This window comes from Falco biarmicus, chromosome 10 (assembly GCF_023638135.1).
Source record: "Falco biarmicus isolate bFalBia1 chromosome 10, bFalBia1.pri, whole genome shotgun sequence".
Lineage (NCBI taxonomy): Eukaryota > Metazoa > Chordata > Aves > Falconiformes > Falconidae > Falco > Falco biarmicus.
In genome coordinates this window covers 32,323,563-32,340,222 of record NC_079297.1, presented here as the reverse complement: position 1 = coordinate 32,340,222, position 16,660 = coordinate 32,323,563, and the positions used below count along the sequence as shown (strand labels likewise).

Below are 16,660 nucleotides of genomic sequence, written 5' to 3'. Positions count from 1 at the left end.
ACACTTACTGGGTTTTCTACCTTCTCTCCTTCTACGTGGCCTTCTCCTTTGACTTTTGTCTTATCTATGTCTATAGGTACAGCTTCCGAGACCATTAGGAGACATGTCATCAGCAAAATACACTGTTGGGGCAGGACAGATAGCCACTTCATCTGAAATGAGACCAAGTTACAAAAATTAACATTAAAAATGTTACCATACCGTACTGATTAAAATATATTTCTGTTCCTATATAAATACCTCTAATAACCGACATCCCACATCTTCTATTCCTCTCAAAGAACACTAAAACTCGAAGAATTAAATATGGTTTTAATTTTTAAAAGTCATTATTACACAAGCAGATTTCCTCAGATTATCTTACAGTTCTGTGGCAAACCTAAATTGTACTGTAAATGGTGAGAGGTTTTTAACATGTTGAGGTATTATCAATAGCTCTGCATAACAGGTGGAACACTCAATGTTCATACATTGTTTAGGATGGCCAAGTCTTGCATAACTAATACTGATATGACGTTCCTACTCTGACCATGTCTTTGCTGAAATTATTGGCAAACTCCTGAAGATAATCATGGACACTGAATCAGATCTTAGAGTAGCAATACCAGTAGTTTTTGTTTCAGCAATGGAGTAGTTTGCCTAATCTGGAGTAGAGATCCCCTCCAAAGTTTATTTGCAGGAAAAATAATTTTAATCCGTGTTATACCCGTATTTCAAGTTGACAGAGATTCCTGAAAAAAGTGTTCACACTACCTGAAATTGTTGCTGAGGCATTAAGCCAGTTTCCCCTAGACTTTGTGTCTTATACGGGGCTAACTCGCACATAGTTTGATGAGCACTGAGCACTTTTGAGAGTTCTTGATCTCTGTATTTTCCCCCTCTGTCAAATTTGGTTAAAAATAGCTCAATTAATTCAGAAACTGGTAAAATGGAATATTTAAACAGCACAAGTACAGGAAATCCAGCTAGAAAAATAATGATGGTAATCCAGCATCTGACAGCAAAGTCAGGTTCTTGAGACAATTCAGCCTATGACAGTCCACTGTCTCTGGATATTCTATCAAAAGCTTAAGCAAACTCCAGTATTACATTAATAATATAAATCACCTCCTGGAAAGTGAAAGTTGCCAGTCAAGTACTGTCTAAAATTAGTTTAGATATGTCAAAGAAGAAGACATAATATTTAAGATACGTACAAACAAATCAAAATTGTACCTGGTACAAGGAGAATTTCTGTGGAAGTGCTGTAACTAGTCATGCAAGTAATTCTATTAAAAGTACTTATGTCCGCCAGCAGCAAACCTCTTTTTAGCAGGGTAGGAGGGACAAACTGATTACGGTGTCAATGCCAGTTTTCCTGACTACATGCTCTGGTACTTGACAGTGAAGCATTACTATTGCTTGGATTAAGCTGCCCCTTTATTAAGGCAATAAATGTAGATAACTGTACCTACTCAATATTAAACATTGTTGACACCCTTTATTCATACATTTATTAAGTTAAAAGAATGCACTCTTCTTAAGAAAAAAAGTGAGAAATGCACAGATGATGTGCAAAGATGTTCTTTCTTTTGTTGGGGATGAAGAAATAGCTGGAGATAAAAATACACCCATCTATCCATCTTTTGTTTTATATGTCAAAGGGTCAAGAATAACAAGAATTCTCTGAAAATGGTTTTTCTTAATCACATCTTCAGCAAAAAAAAGCCTAAATGGATTCTGCACAGTTATAGCAAATAACTGTTACTTTCATTTAAAAAACGACTAACATCTGATCATTACCAGATGGGATAGCAGGAGCCACTGTTGCTGCCATACTGAACGTATTGGATTCAGTGTCAGAATACTGTCAGAACACTACTGTCAGACCCACAACAGCAAGCCTGATACGCTTCTCTAGGTCATCCCTATAAAACAAACAACCACAGAACCAAAAAAATCCCAAACCCAGACTGATTTGCTGGAACTAGTAAATTAATTCCCACACGTGTACAGAAGCTGGTGGCTTGCAGGGACTATAGAACTGATGAATGAAGGAGTTAGTCATTCACTATCACTTTTAAAAATGCCCAAGTTCCGGTACTTCAGATGGTTTTACAGAATATTGTTGTATAAATGCTGTGCCTACGTTTGTGACTTCAACAGAATTTAATCTCAGGAAATGATAATAACTAACAAATACTAGGTTTTCATGTCTACTAATCTTGATGTAGATGCCAAGACTGAGTATTTTCCAGTACTATCTGAATGACTTTTTATAAACCAAATCACCAAGTTAATGGACTTGCCCAGAAGTCTCCCTGCCAGTCCTCATACTGGATCTTCAGGCCAGGCTAGGTTACTAGGAAGGATTAACAATGCTGCTGGGAGGTCCTGAACTAGAGCCATCAGTTGGAGTCTGTTAGTGACACAGCTCATTTTATCTATCAGTGGCATGGACAACATTAATAAGTCAATACATATTACGCAGGCCATCAGTTCTTCTAGCTGGCAGGCAACCATCACCCTACTGTCACTTAATTTTTTCTGTCTTGCATGGGCAACATCACCTAATGTCTGTCCTCTTTTTTCCAAAAGTAGATTGCCATGCCTGGTGTTAAAAGTCATTCTCTAAACACTGGTGTCTGTTATTTTAGGCATTTTGATATAGCTGTCAACATACAAACACAGCTAGATCACCATGTAGGCTTGAATACAACAAATGGAAAGTGGAAAGAACTTAACTTATGCAGCAGGTTGGACAGAAATAGAAAAACATGTTTCTGTAACCGACTACCTACAACATGACAAACATGGCAAGTAGTTCCACAGATAACACAGGCTGGGTGAACCACCTCTGCTCTGAACCTGACATCCATTTACATCATTCAATGACCCCCTAAGTTCTTGCATTTGAAGAGATGTAACAACTTCTTAACTATCAATTCCATACTACAGCTCACCAACCGTGATCATATACCAGTCCTCACTCTTCTAGCCTAAAGTGTGCTAGCTTACCTACTGACTCCTTTTCCAGAAGCTTTTCCAGACCTTTGATCATGCTTGTTAGTCTTCTCTGAAGCTTTTCCAGTCCTTTAATATCTGAATTGAAATAGAACAACCTTGGATGGCCTAGGCTATGCTACGGATTTTATCAGATCATTGTTTCTTAACAAGAAAGGTTTATAAATTCTATAGGTTGGTCTGAGAATATTTGCAAGGTGATACTTCACTTCCAAAGCAGATTGAGATACAGTTGTGAGGAAGCATCCCTTCCTTTTCAGATGAAAGAAACAGGAAAGAAAGTAAAAGTAAGGTCAACACTTGTTTCAGTGTCTATCACCTAAGTGTATTGAAAAAAAAATTAATAAGAGAGAACTGAACCTCAAAATCTACTTTGAGAGATTCTGGAGAAACAGCCTGGGCAATAACTTCTCTAAACACAGAGCACCACAGTCAAAAAATTTACAGGTAAAACAAAAATCCATCTTGCTGAAATTCTTGCAGAGTATGAACGAGGCAGCCTAGTAAGCTCGTAAGTGAAAGGCCCTAAGTACGCAGGAAGTCTAGGCAACAGATATGAAACAAAGCTAATAAAAACCAAGGGACTTATAAAGTATATGACTATAATAACTATACTCCTAGTATTTTTAGAATATTTTTTTTAAGTTATGTATGTTTGAAGTATTCATTTCAAGAAACTGTAGCTTCTGGCAATTTAAACAAAAACCAAACAACATTTGGATGCCTGATAAATCAGTAAGCATCTTCCCAACATTTTTATATCAGAATGTATATTTTCACATACACAAAATTATAGTAATAAAATTAATTTAATATTACCTTAAGCCACTCAAGTTATGTAAGGTATATAACCAGTGTTTTTGAAAATCATATATGGCTATTACTTGAGCACGCTCATTTCATGTAAAACCAACAGGTCATGTAGTGAAATCAACCATGGCAGGGAAGCCAGAAACTTTTGTGCCAGCCATAGTTTTGGCATAGATTCACTCTGCCTACAGCAAGTACTAAAAGCCAACACTTTCAACAATGACACCTGGTCTTTGACTCATTTTAAAGACATATATAATCTTTTTAAAACTGCTGACCTACAACTTCTAGTAATGTGAATAATTGTGGAGATGGGGATTGTTAGTTTATGGCGGGGGGAAGAAGGGAGGGGGGCACACCCCCATACTACTCAGGCAAACAGAAACCTAAAAAATCCATGCTGAACTGAAACAACTGAGACAGAAGCAACCATGTTGGTCTGCCAAACCTCGTATGAGGGAATACTAATCTCCAGCAAATTTGGGACGGGCACCTGAAGCCCTATCATCCTAAACTAAGCTCTGCCGGCTACTGCAGAGGTATCTACCAAAAGTCCTAATCAAACTAAGTACAATTGGATCTGCTGACTTTCTGTGGGATTTGTGCTCATGGGCAATTTGGATTCCCTTGGAAATAACAACCTTTATAATTACATGCTGTCATACATAATGAGAGAGACTGGATGATATCACAGTATGTTCTTCACATCTATTTGCTGTAATAAGCTGCTCTGTAAAGAAGGCTATCTACTGCCCACCGGGCATGTTTTGTTTCAGGTTGTGCACAGGGTGTTTTTATCGTAGCTCTTTCGATAGAACCGGCCAAAAAATCCACAAGTACCAGGAAGGATTAAAAGCAGAGAAGACCAAAACAGATAAGCAAAAATATCTCTATCATTGCAGCTGACTTTGCAGACTACTATGCTTAACACTGTATTTCCTGTAGCATTTTGAGGAACCCAACTGTTTACACAATCTGTGCTATAACAATTAAATTGGAAATATATGTATTAGAATAAAAAGTAATTACCTACTGCAGATAGAGTTACTGTATTTAGGTATCTACTATGGTCCAAGACCATATTCGGCCAAATTCCCCCAACAAATGCAGGTGACTAAGACATGCATCACCCTTTAGAGTGTGACAGTCACAACTGAGTCACTGAGCACATTCTTTTCTGACAGGTATTAGAAGAGAGAAAGCAGGCCTATTGAAAATTCTAATATTAATCAGCTGCAAGAAAAAACTCAGCATGATTCTCAACTTTGGCAACTAGAGGGAAGAGTGACAAGAGGCAGGATGAGAAGAAAACTGGGGTTTCAGTTTTTGTTCCACTAAACACTTTACTATTAACAGTTAATTCCACTCTCAGCCTGTTACCAAGCTACCTTCGAGAGTTCTTGACTTTTGAGAAACCCACTCCTGGATGCCTCTCCCTTCCCAAGCAATTTAGGGCAAATCTGTGTGTCTGACCCAGGGATGTAGTTTCTTCTGTAAGAACTAGGAGCTGCCAAGTGAACAGACAGTCATAGTGCTGCAGAAGAGGATCAACGTCAATTTGATCATTATCATCAGTGGCACATAATGCACTGTCAGCACACCTCCCCGTGCCCTGCCATGGGTGTGTCACTGGAGCCCAGCATTATTACTATTCTTCCTACTACTATATAGTGTCATAAAAATATAAATTGTTATGGATCTGCCCAGCTGACTAGTTACTTTTAAAGACAGATGGACAGAGCTAATGCTACAATTGCCACCTGGAAATTAAGTGATTTTAGTCAAAGACATGTAGCTCACCTAGATGAAAAGGTAGCACAACTCTGATCTGCTTGTATCAGAAATCAATCTCATCTTCCCTAGAGGGATAAACAAACATTTCTACTTATAATACATAAAGACAACTAATCACAAAAGTAGTGCTCTAGAACTGTCAAATACTGTAGTTTATAAACAGAGCCAACATCCTGAGCTTTCAGGGAAAATGAAAAATAAAAACCTCTCCAAGTATAAAGTATTTAAAAAAAACAGAGCGAGAGCCCAAAGTATGAGATAGTCAGCATGAAACAGAGCCACAAATGTACTTGCATGAACAGGAAAACACAATTGGAAAAGAAAAGAAGCAGGCTGTCTGCCAGCAACCTTGACGTTGATCTCACTGAAGTTAATCATAAATTCCTATCAACTTCAGTGGAACAGGATCGGACATTTGAATTATAAAGGGATCTGAAAGATAAGTACAAAATGCAGCTTCTAAAGTTTGTTCTAGCAACATTAACACAAGCGGCTAAACACAGCATTAGCATGCCTATCTTATACAACTGCCAGGTGTTTATAATATAAAACTGAAAATTTACTTTTCATTAACATAATACCTGTTTCCCAGAAAACAGCATAATTTGGTACTGATGTCTCCACCAGCTTCCTACCAAAGCGCAAGTCTTTTTAAAATAGTATCACCCAATGTCAAATTTTCTAAAACTGAGATAGGCAAGAACATGTAGTGATATCAGTGTATAATGCATAGTGTCTGCACATGTAGAGGCTCAGCAGATAATTATGAAGCATGACAGCACAATATTCTAGGTGTCATACTGCATGTCTGTACTTGCCAAATGCATGTGTATCATAATGGGCAATGTAAACATAAATTGACCCATAGAATACACAAATAAGCCTACCTATTTGTAAAATTTCACATACACCTCCTGTATCTGTTATGGAAGTGAAGAGATACAGTGTGGACATGCAGGATAGTCCCTATAGTCAAGACTGCACTGTGACTTCCTATTTTAATGCTGTACATTGGAAAGAGGAACAATCTTCATATGCAGGAAATAGATAAAATAGATCTACTAATCTTCACCTTTCTAAGAATATTCTAACCTCAGTACTAAAATGAGAGTATTACAAATATTATATCTGAACTATGTAAAGTACTCCTTCAGCGCTTTCAATCTTTTCACCTCTCTGAAATAGTGATATACCTGTCCCTATATCACAGTTTAAATTGAGAATGTTTAATTTTATGGGGGTTTCCATTTCTTTAAAAATTATTTGCAAAGATATTAATTGATTAGCCCTCAAAATCTTACAAAAAATAAATTAAATGTTTGAAATCAGGCAGAAACAGATCATTCTTCTGCCATATTTTCTGTCTGGAAATCCCTGAAATATCAGTGTTGGTTCCTCCCTGTTCTTTCAGGAGGACTTGCTGCAAAGATGCTGTAAGCTATCATACCTTAACCAATGATGAAAAGTCATTGAGGCTCTTGTTAACGCATCTTCTTCACTATGTTAGGCCAATGAGTTAATCTGTTATTAGCATGCCTAAAATGTGGCAACAATTTTCAGAAGCAAGTGCAACATGCTAAGCTAAACCTCTGGTTGTGGTGAAGAAGCCTTTTCACTAACTTACCAGTCCTCCAGATACAGACTTCTCATTGAAGCCATGAGCAGAAAATGACATGGAAAGGGAAATGGCTACAATCTGCAATAGTTTTCCCTTTACAAGTTACCTTTCAAAATACAGACACCTGCATACTCTTCTTCCCAAATGAGAATTCATCATTTTAAAAGTTAATATGCAAGCATCATTTCTTCCTCTCTCATCTTTCAGTAAATGTCCCACCCACACAAGCAGCAACAGTTTTCCTCTCACTATCCTTCAAGCATTTTCTCCTCTTCTGTCAAAGCTGTCCATTAACCCCACGACTTGGATGTCACTTCTTTTTTTCTAGCCATCATTTAACAGGTTTCATCCTGGACATGCCGTCCTAACCTTTTGTTAGAGTACATCCGGCTCAGTTCTCTGCACTAGGAGACGTTCCTTATTTTTTCAGGAAGCATTTTAATACTGTACATAAAGAGTTGTATATAAACCAGTATGATTTAAGTACATAAAGGCACCAGAATCCTTTCCTCTCACACTGTTCACTTTGCTTAAATTAATTTATTTTTACTTGTATTTGTTATATTTTTCTCACTGCACTTGATCTGCTTCATTCTCTTTACAGTTAAAAGTTGGCTGGTAGAACAGCTTCTTTTTTCAGCTTCTCAGAAAAGACAGCATGCCTCAACTGCGTGTAGTACAACATTTGCTGACAGAACCTTTTTTAAAAAAATACACTTCAGCTGCTCTATTAAATGAGTCACCCACATGCTGGGGGATACCATATAGTAACACAAACTATGAATTCTCAAGAGGGAAAGAAACAAGTACTATTTACAATGCAACTGTAACAGAAATAAAGATGGCACAGAAGCAAAACCTAGGGCTGCTGCTCCACATGCTTATCTCTGTCAAGTAAAGTTTGAAAAGGAAACTGTTTTTAATTCTTGCTGCAATGTTAATGGATCATTGTTTAAACACCTGTGCGCACACACAAACACACATGCACACAGTACTACCCGCCTCCAAGAAACTTCCCTATTATTGTTTCAGAAAAATTAATATCAGTGTCTACAAAGCTACCTTACTAACTGAAGAATGCTGACATATTAGTCTTGTTTTTAAAAGGAACTTGCATTTTATCAGTTCTTTCCAGTAAAGTTGGCTCAAAAGAAAATGATTTATGAAGCCAATACTCAAAGCAAACCTTGTACTGAGTTCAATGCATACTTGATAAAACCCTTACCAACTTCAAAAGCAAATAAAAAAAAAATTACCACTACAAATGTAGCTTCCTGTATTGTGCATCCAGTTCCCATACTGAACAAAACAGAACACCTGGAATCTCGCAAATTCATTTTGTATAACTGGGAACAGCAATTTTCAGTGCTGGTGTAAAAAGCAACCTTGTTTCACAGATGCTACTACATGCAACCAAAATATTTACTCAAACTCTAATCTCAAATCAAAAAGTATTTCAATTATTCTACTAATATGCATTTTGCTCTAGTCAGCAACAAATGGTGATGCTAAAGTAAACCCTGAATGCCCCAGAACTTCAAAGTACTTTTTTTTCCTCTTTGGAAAGAAAATAGCTAACAAGGATAAATCTAAATCTAATGATATGGAGCCAGATGTAAAAATATTTAGGCACTTAATGATAGCTGCGTAATGACACTTATTTCCAGAATTTGCATAATTTCTACTTGCTTAGGAATCCAAATATGTTTTATAAAGAATACAAAGCATGAGAAATGTATTCATTAAAAGGGTCTATATCTTTCCTGAATTACCTATGATGAATATTAATATATACAACTGAATATGATTCAAAAGGTTCTAATAAAATGCAGTTTCTTACATGATTTGACAGTTGGAAGAATGAATAGTACATAAGAACAAAACCTGTTGAAATTAACAATAATTTTGCCTCTGATTTCATCCAATTTGGCTTAAGTACCTGGCCATGTTTTTAGCTACATACAAGCGTATTCCTGTCCAGAAGGCTTGTGTCTCTTACTGCCTAACAAGAACTTCAGAAAGATCTCTTCTACTTACTGAGCAATCAAACAGACAAGAGCACAATACCTCACTAGATAAACACCTTCGTTGCACAGGAGCTCAAATAGAGGCAACACTGATATCGGCTTTTAACTTAACAGTAAAGGATTTTATCTTTCTCTTGTAAAGTGCATGTGTTTAGTCAGTATATCACTAAAAGTATCAGTCAATATTATTTCCACACCTCTGACATTTGAGTCAATATAATAATATTTCACATTTTTTATTATCTCAAAGAACTACAGCTCTCCCCTTCCATGATTACAATTTCAGTTATATACATATCGCTTGGGGGCGGCTTTTGACAGACGACCTTTAACTTGGCTTATGTGAACTGAAAGTTTATGTTCAGCAGCAGTACCATTACTACACAGCCAAGTTATGGAAACTTCTCCTTAGTCTTATCAAAATATAATTATTTTTGTTGTTGTTGCTTAGGTTTTATTTCTTGATGGGGTTTTCTAAATATAATGTCAGGTATCAAATAATGGTATCTCAAGCTGTATTATAGCATCAAGTCACAAGCAAATTTACATCGACGCCTACATTAGATGCCTTCGCATCCAATAGCTAATGGAAGTTTTAAGCAGACCCAACAGGCAATATTAATTTATAATTTTGTTGTCCCCTTTTTTTTAATGTTAATTATCTTGGTTAGAAGTGAATGAGGTACACAGAGCTCTAGTACAACACAGCTGTTCAAAGACAGAGTTATTACTTATATATAAGTAACTTTCTTATTCTAAAATAAAATACTGCCACCATCCCAAAGATTACAGTAGCAAGTAAATGGGAAAATATATAATCACAGTTTGGTGGTACTTTATGAAATCAAGGTTAATCATTTGTGGCCTGTAGTGGATGTTGCACTGTGACTACAAGATCATTGTGTAGCAGGTGACAGTAAAAGAAAAGTCCATCTTAAGTGCTCACAGGCGCTCACATGGGCTTCTCCTTAAACCCTTTGTGGATCTTAAACAGAAGCCCATAAAGGTTACAACAAAACTGGTTTCAAATAATCTGTGAGTGGCTCTGCACCTCCTATCCAGTCTTTAGAGTAGGAATCTTTCCCATGATGCTGTCTAGTTTGAGACAGGCAGTCACTTCAGAACTCAGGGTAGAGCTGCGCCAATACCGAGTCAACTACAGGACTTTTCTTTAGAGCAGGAGAAAACATGGCAAAAAAACCCCAAACCAAGCTCCACGATGACCTTGATGCCATGGCATACTGGTGCTTCGTTGTTACTGTGATGGTCTAATTTTGAAAGCGCTAGATGTTATTTCTCCACAGTAAATACTTACAACTCAAACAGCAGAGGCTTTTTCTCCTACAGGCTTACTAAAAAGCATTGCGGAACGCAAACTCTTTTGAAAAACACAGCCGTGTTCATTTCAACTAAAAAAGTTACCCCTCTACAAACATATTTCAACCTTTTCCTTCTCCAGAATACTTCCTGAGAACGGCGGCTAGCTAGAGTAAGCTTAAAGCAGTATTTTACCGAGCCCCTCCGGTTGCACTACGGTAAGCGTGAAGCAATATTTTACCCAGTTCCTCCAGCTGTGTTACAGTAAGCACAATACCGGAGAGCTATACCCTTTCTAGTGAAACCAGTCTAGCCTCCTGGGCAAAGCAGCCCAAGTTTTTCCTGCGGTTGTGCAATTCCCAGCCAGCCCAGCTGCCGCTGCTGCCGCCAGGTACGCACGGGTGCCTGCTGGCGCTGCGAAGCCAGGCGCTCCCGGGCCGTGCCGCGGGGCCGCGGGCGCGTTCCCGCTAAGGGCGGCGGGCGGGCCCGCACAGCGGGGCGGGCGGCAGGGCTGCCGGGCGGGGAGCTCCCCGGCGGGCGGCTCTGGGTCACCTCAGCCGCTCCCGCCCCCCTCCCCCGGGGCGGGCCGCTCTGGGTCCCCTCAGCCGTTCCCGCCCCCCCGCGGGCCGCTCTGAGTCCCCTCAGCCGCTCCCGCCAGACAGCCCCGAGCCCCGGCGGACGGCCCTCCCGCTCCCGCCCGCCACGGCCCCCCCGCGCACCACCGTTATTTCGCCTTCTCAAGTCTGACAGGAAGGAGAGCGCGTCCCCCCGCCGGCGGCGCCCAGCGTCTCTCTCCCTGACAGGAGCTGCCCCGCCGCCAGGCCTCCGACCAGCTCCGGGCCCGCGGGGGCCTCCCGCGGCCCCCCTCCACCACCGCCGGGTGGCACCGCCGCCCCGCAGGCGGCCTGGGACGGGCGATGCTACTACCTTTCCGTCCCGCTGCGGCGGGAGAGCAGCCGCTGCTTCTGAAGGGCGAGGTGTCTCCTGCGCGCGGGGATGAAGGGGGCGTCCCCTCGGGTTGTCCTCCTGAGGGGCAGCAGGGCACGGCAGGGCACGCTGCGGCGCGGTACGGTGCGGCGCGACAGCCCCACAGCACTCCGGCGGCCCCGGCTCCCGTTGCCATGGGGATGGGTCCCGCCCCTCATAGCGTAGGGATTGGTCGGGCCTGACCCACGCCTGGGAGTCGCGGAGGATTCTGATTGGGCGTCGCCAGCCGCCGAGGCGAGATTGCGCGAGAGGCCGTGCCGCCAGCGCGGCCGCCTGCGCCGAGGAGGTAACGTGGCGGTCGCTGTGGGGGCGGGCCCGGCCGCGCGCCGCTCGCGTCACGGGGGAGGCGGGAACGTACCTGCGCGGCGCTGAGGGGACCGGTACGGTGGGCGAGCTCTGGCCCCAAGCACGCCGATTCCTCTGCCCTAGCCCTGCCTCGGCCCCGGGCCGCCTCGGTTAGCGTTGGACCGTCCTGAGGGGAGCCCCGGGATGTGGGTTCCGCGGGCCTGGGCCACGGTGGCGATTTCTAGCCCCGTCCCCCGGCTATAGGCGCGAACGGAGCCGGCCCCGGCTACGCTGAGGGAAAAGGTGTTTGTTCGGGGTCGGAGGGGTGGCCGCAGCTCCAGCCGCTCCCGGTGACAGGAGCTACGGCTTTGGTAGCTCGTTTCTCTCACGTTTTAGGGTCCGTTCCCGCAGTGCCGCCAGTCCCGCGCACTGAGGCGAGGTGCTGTTTTACTACCGAGTTGCGCAAGCCCGGCTGCTAGCAAACACAGCTAGCGTGCCGCAGCGCACATTTGCAACCTTCATCTGCAAGGTCTTACAGACGTTGCATGCAAAATCTTACCACGCTTTCCCAGCCCGAAGGGCAGGTCCATGTAGATGATTGGCTATACATTTGCATATTCATTGCCTCAGTAGCATGCTCTCTGAGAAAGGGTCTGTTAGCGGGCCTGGGTCTTTCCCTTTGGGGGTGTGATTTTTAGTAGAATAATGAGGATAGTTCACTTGTAGGGCAAAGCTAAGGACTGTAAGAGCAAATTAATCAGACTTTAATATAAACAAGGTAGTCTCAGTGCACAGGACTTTAATCACGAAAAGAGGATGTTTGTTTTGTCTCCCGAAGCTGACTCCTGCGATTCGAAGTCCCTTCGTTCATCAGTATCAGTCTTGACAACTCTAGAGGGTCAGCTGAACCTAACCTCTGTGCACCTATAGTTAAGCACTAAATCAGCCTTCAAAAATGCAGGAGTTTTAGACAACACTTGGGCCTCTGTAGGAACGCCGTGGCTTCCATTGGTACCTCTTGCAAAAACTCGGTCCTTGCACCAAGGGGCATTTTGTGGAAGCCTCTTGGTTGCAGTGAATTGTCACCATTACGTGTCCAATCATGAACCCATACATGAGAATTTGAAAATGCATTTTCAGACATCCTTCTCCAGGTTTGCTCCTTCTTCTTCCTAATTCTTTTTCACTTATTTGTGCCTTACTCTGTTCAGGCTTGGTTTTCCCTTCCTCTTGTAAACAGAGGAGAAAAAGGGAAAGAGGGTGGAGTGGTAGAGTCTTGGCCCCCATGCAGATTAAACAATTTAGGACACTTTTCAGCCTGCACATTTGTTTATGCTTGGTGTAAGCTTGGGGTTTGATTTGTGGATTTCCTTTCCCATACTGTTTCAAAGTGTGGTACCTGGTTTTTTGGACTAGTATCTTTTGTGCATTCTAGGTATTTATTCAGCACTAAAACTGCTCAGAAGTTATTCAGAAAAGTTATTTTTAGTGGATAAGTAAATACTAGCTGTAACAGTAGCAACTACAATACAGTACCTATAAAAATAATTCTGTAATAAGCATGGATTCTAGTTGAAACCTGTTAATGTGTTTCCATGCTATGAGCCTGTAGTCCTGTGTGAACAAATATGTATTGACATGTACAAATTCTTGAAAAACGTTTACCACTGTGCACTGTGTTTCTGTTATTCTGATTTACAAGATAAGTATCTATAAGTTGAGAGTTGTTTTTTTTTAAAACTGTTCCAATAGTTTATGCAAATGAGAGGGGAAAATACATTATTGAGGGATTTGTGCAGTCTAGGCAAGATACTTGAAACTCCCATGGGGTTTTGAATGCTTAATTATATTGAGAATAGGAGTCCAAAGTGGTGTTTGAAATTGTAGCTTCTGGGTGATGCATGTGAAAGAAAAATGGGAATGTAAACTGTCTGTAATGACATCTGTAGTAATAGAAAGCTATTAAAATAATAGGCCTGACACTGATGGGAGCTTTCCCTGTCTCTCAAGGCTATACTGTTCAATACTATAAAATAATTTTCCTATACTGTTTTCACTTTAGAAACAGAGCTTTGTGGTAAGTTGGGTTTTTTTACTAGTTTGTAGACTATCATTTTTGGGACCTGGAAGCACTAGAATTTATTAAGCATAAATTTGTATGTACATGTCACTGATCAACTTATGGCAAAAAGCTAAATAGATGTTCTGATGGGAACTGTTAAAACAAACGTACAATGATGCCTAAAACTTCAGTTGAAAATGTGCCACAAATACATGCAAAAAAAACCTGTAAACTTGTGGCCCTGCATTTTATCAGGGTAAACCATGACGTTACACAAGGAGAGCCGGTTGGGACGGACTTTTTGACACGTCACAGGCTGCACAAGCATGACGTGCGTAGGCAGACCATGCTTTGCCTGCGTGGCAGTGACACAGTGTCCTCACCTACGCATTGTCGGGAGCGGGTTACGTGATAAGGCAGGAAAGAAAATCTCTAGCATGTTGGGTGGTGCTTGGCCATAAATGACTTGGCTGACCTTCTGGGAACATGATCGTTCTCACGTTTTGCACCGTAGTTTAATGTCATAGCCTACCTCACACTGCCATACTGTTTTGTCTTCTGTATTTGAACAGGTGTTTGCAAGGCTGCAGGATAGATCAATTTGCTGCTGGGTGTTTAAAATAAATGCTTTTTTTCTGCCTCTACTAGTAACAGTAAAGAAGGGGAGCATGGGGGAGATATGGAAATTATTTTAAGTATTAGATAAGTATTATCAAGAGGAAAAGCGTGGAGCTGTGCCCTTGATGCTAATGTTAACAGTGTTGTTTTCCCCAGTCAGACACATTCAAGCTCTTCAATGGCTGATCTAGAATATACAATGGTAAAAATGCCCATGGCCAGTTTATGCTCCAGCAGGGTGCTCAGGCAGTAGTGCAATTGTGGTACTGACACTGGTCAATACATGAGAAGTCCTGGCATGTCTGAATACAAGAAAATTCATCTTGGTGTAGATTAAAATACACTCACTTTAATGCAGTGGTAAGGTTTGTTCTGTTAGGATTTCCTGCTTTACTTCTAAAGCAGTTTTTAAATTTCTATCTAAATTTCTAAAGCAGCCTTTTCTTCTGTTGTAAGTTGCAAGATGGTGTTAACGCTTATTGAGATTGATTCTTCTTTTTCTAGCTCTTGCTGTTATTTTTTTTTCTTTCACTTAATTCCTTTGGGTTTATATGTTGTTGTTTTGGGTCTGTTTAGCTTAGATCTCCATAGGCTTTAGCCACACAGCTTCTGAAGTTGCTTAATTGCTGTTTTAGATGGTTTAGAAGTTGCCTTCTGGATTCTTAAATGTTACTACAGTTTCAACATGCAGGAAGCTGCAAGGTTTGAAAACTGCTGAGGATTTTAGTATTGCAATGGAAGCAGTTCCCTTAATCAGAAATTGAGAAAGACAGTTCTTAATACTGGACACAGCATGGCAGAGTGGAAGAAAGGACTGACTTTGTCCACCATGTTGTTACACTGTTCCAGTAGGTTAGTTGAAATAGGTGGGATTTCAAGAAGGCTCCTATATATCAGAATGCCCTTGATACTTTTTGCTGTTATTTTTATTTTGTGGAAAGTTATTGATATTAAAACTCCCATCAACAGAATTAAGTTAGATTGTCAAATGTCTCTGAAGCAGTAGTCCTAAACTCTGACTCCTAAATCCCCATCTTCTTTCTCCCTGCTCTGGGAAACAGTGATAGATGCTACTTTTGCCATTGAGAGCAGCAAACATTTCCTTAGAGTAAAAGTGGGTAGAAAGGCAAACTTATTAGCATTAGTTTGTGTTTTAACCAAAGAGTAAGCTGATAACTTCAAGGCTGGTGCTAAAATACTGACATACACCCCCCCACACCCCACACACTCCTGACTAGTTCTGTCCATCAGAAGAAGCAGTAGTGACAGAAGCTATATTATAACTTGTTTGAGTTTGGAAAAAAAACCCTAGAAATAAGAACTGAATTTATTCTCCATGCCTCTGTGGAAACGCATTTCTGGTATTGAAAAACTCATGCTTAACGAGCACAACGTGTGGTTTCCTGTGATGTGTACAAGTACCTGCTGGCCACACAACTGAGGCTTGCTGAAGTAACTTGCAGTGTTTCCCAACAGCAGTGAGTTAACAGACTTAACCACAGACCTGAAATGGAAATAAAATAGTGATCGTAAAGTTAAGAGTGTCATTGTTAAGTGCCTAATTTATTCAGTGTAGGAGGGCTGTTGACTTTGCATGAAAGTGGCAGGCAGGAACGCAATTAATTCACTGGTGAAACTCTTCTGTGGCTTATGTCTGCTTGAAGAGGCACTGATTTCAGAGGAGTTATTTGAGTTTCTGCTTAGCTTAGTGTATGGGCCATAAGTTTTCTTTCTCTGGCAGACCTCTGCCTGGAATCTTTCCCCAGTTTGAACAAGTACAGCTCATGTCCTCCCTGATTAATATTACTCTTATTTTTTACTTTGGTGTATATAAGCAGTTGGAAAGTCTTTATCCAAATGTAGTTATTGGTTCCAAGAGATTATCAGTTATGGCCATATCCTGGCTTTCAGGACACTGTTCTGTACCAGAGTTATATATTTTGTAGGCATTGTCTCTTCTAACAGGGTTAGGTTTTCTCTTAACAAAATTACTTCCTTCCACTTAAGCTCTGGTACAGGTATATTGACTAAAAAGGGGCTAGAGGAATTATGCTGTAATTTTAGCAAAATTTTTTTATTGCCTAGTCTGTCTTTTATGCAGTGAAGAATATTTGCCTAAAGTTTGCCAGATCTTCTGTT

At 41.0% G+C, this 16,660-nt stretch overlaps 1 protein-coding gene across 2 annotated transcripts in view; it reads right to left on the bottom strand.

The window, feature by feature from the left end:
* Positions 1-11,695, bottom strand: part of NUCB2 (nucleobindin 2) — a 31,092-nt gene extending 19,397 nt beyond the window's left edge. Inside the window, exons 1-2 of one of the 2 annotated variants that reach the window (XM_056353676.1) lie at positions 11,497-11,695; positions 9-152 (exon numbers count right to left, since the gene is read on the bottom strand). In XM_056353676.1, the coding sequence (XP_056209651.1) occupies positions 9-152 (144 nt within the window). In that variant the 5' untranslated portion in view covers positions 11,497-11,695. The remainder of the gene's footprint in view (positions 1-8; positions 153-11,496) is intronic. The other variant, XM_056353677.1, reaches the window with a different exon arrangement.
* Positions 11,696-16,660: the final 4,965 nt, after the last annotated feature.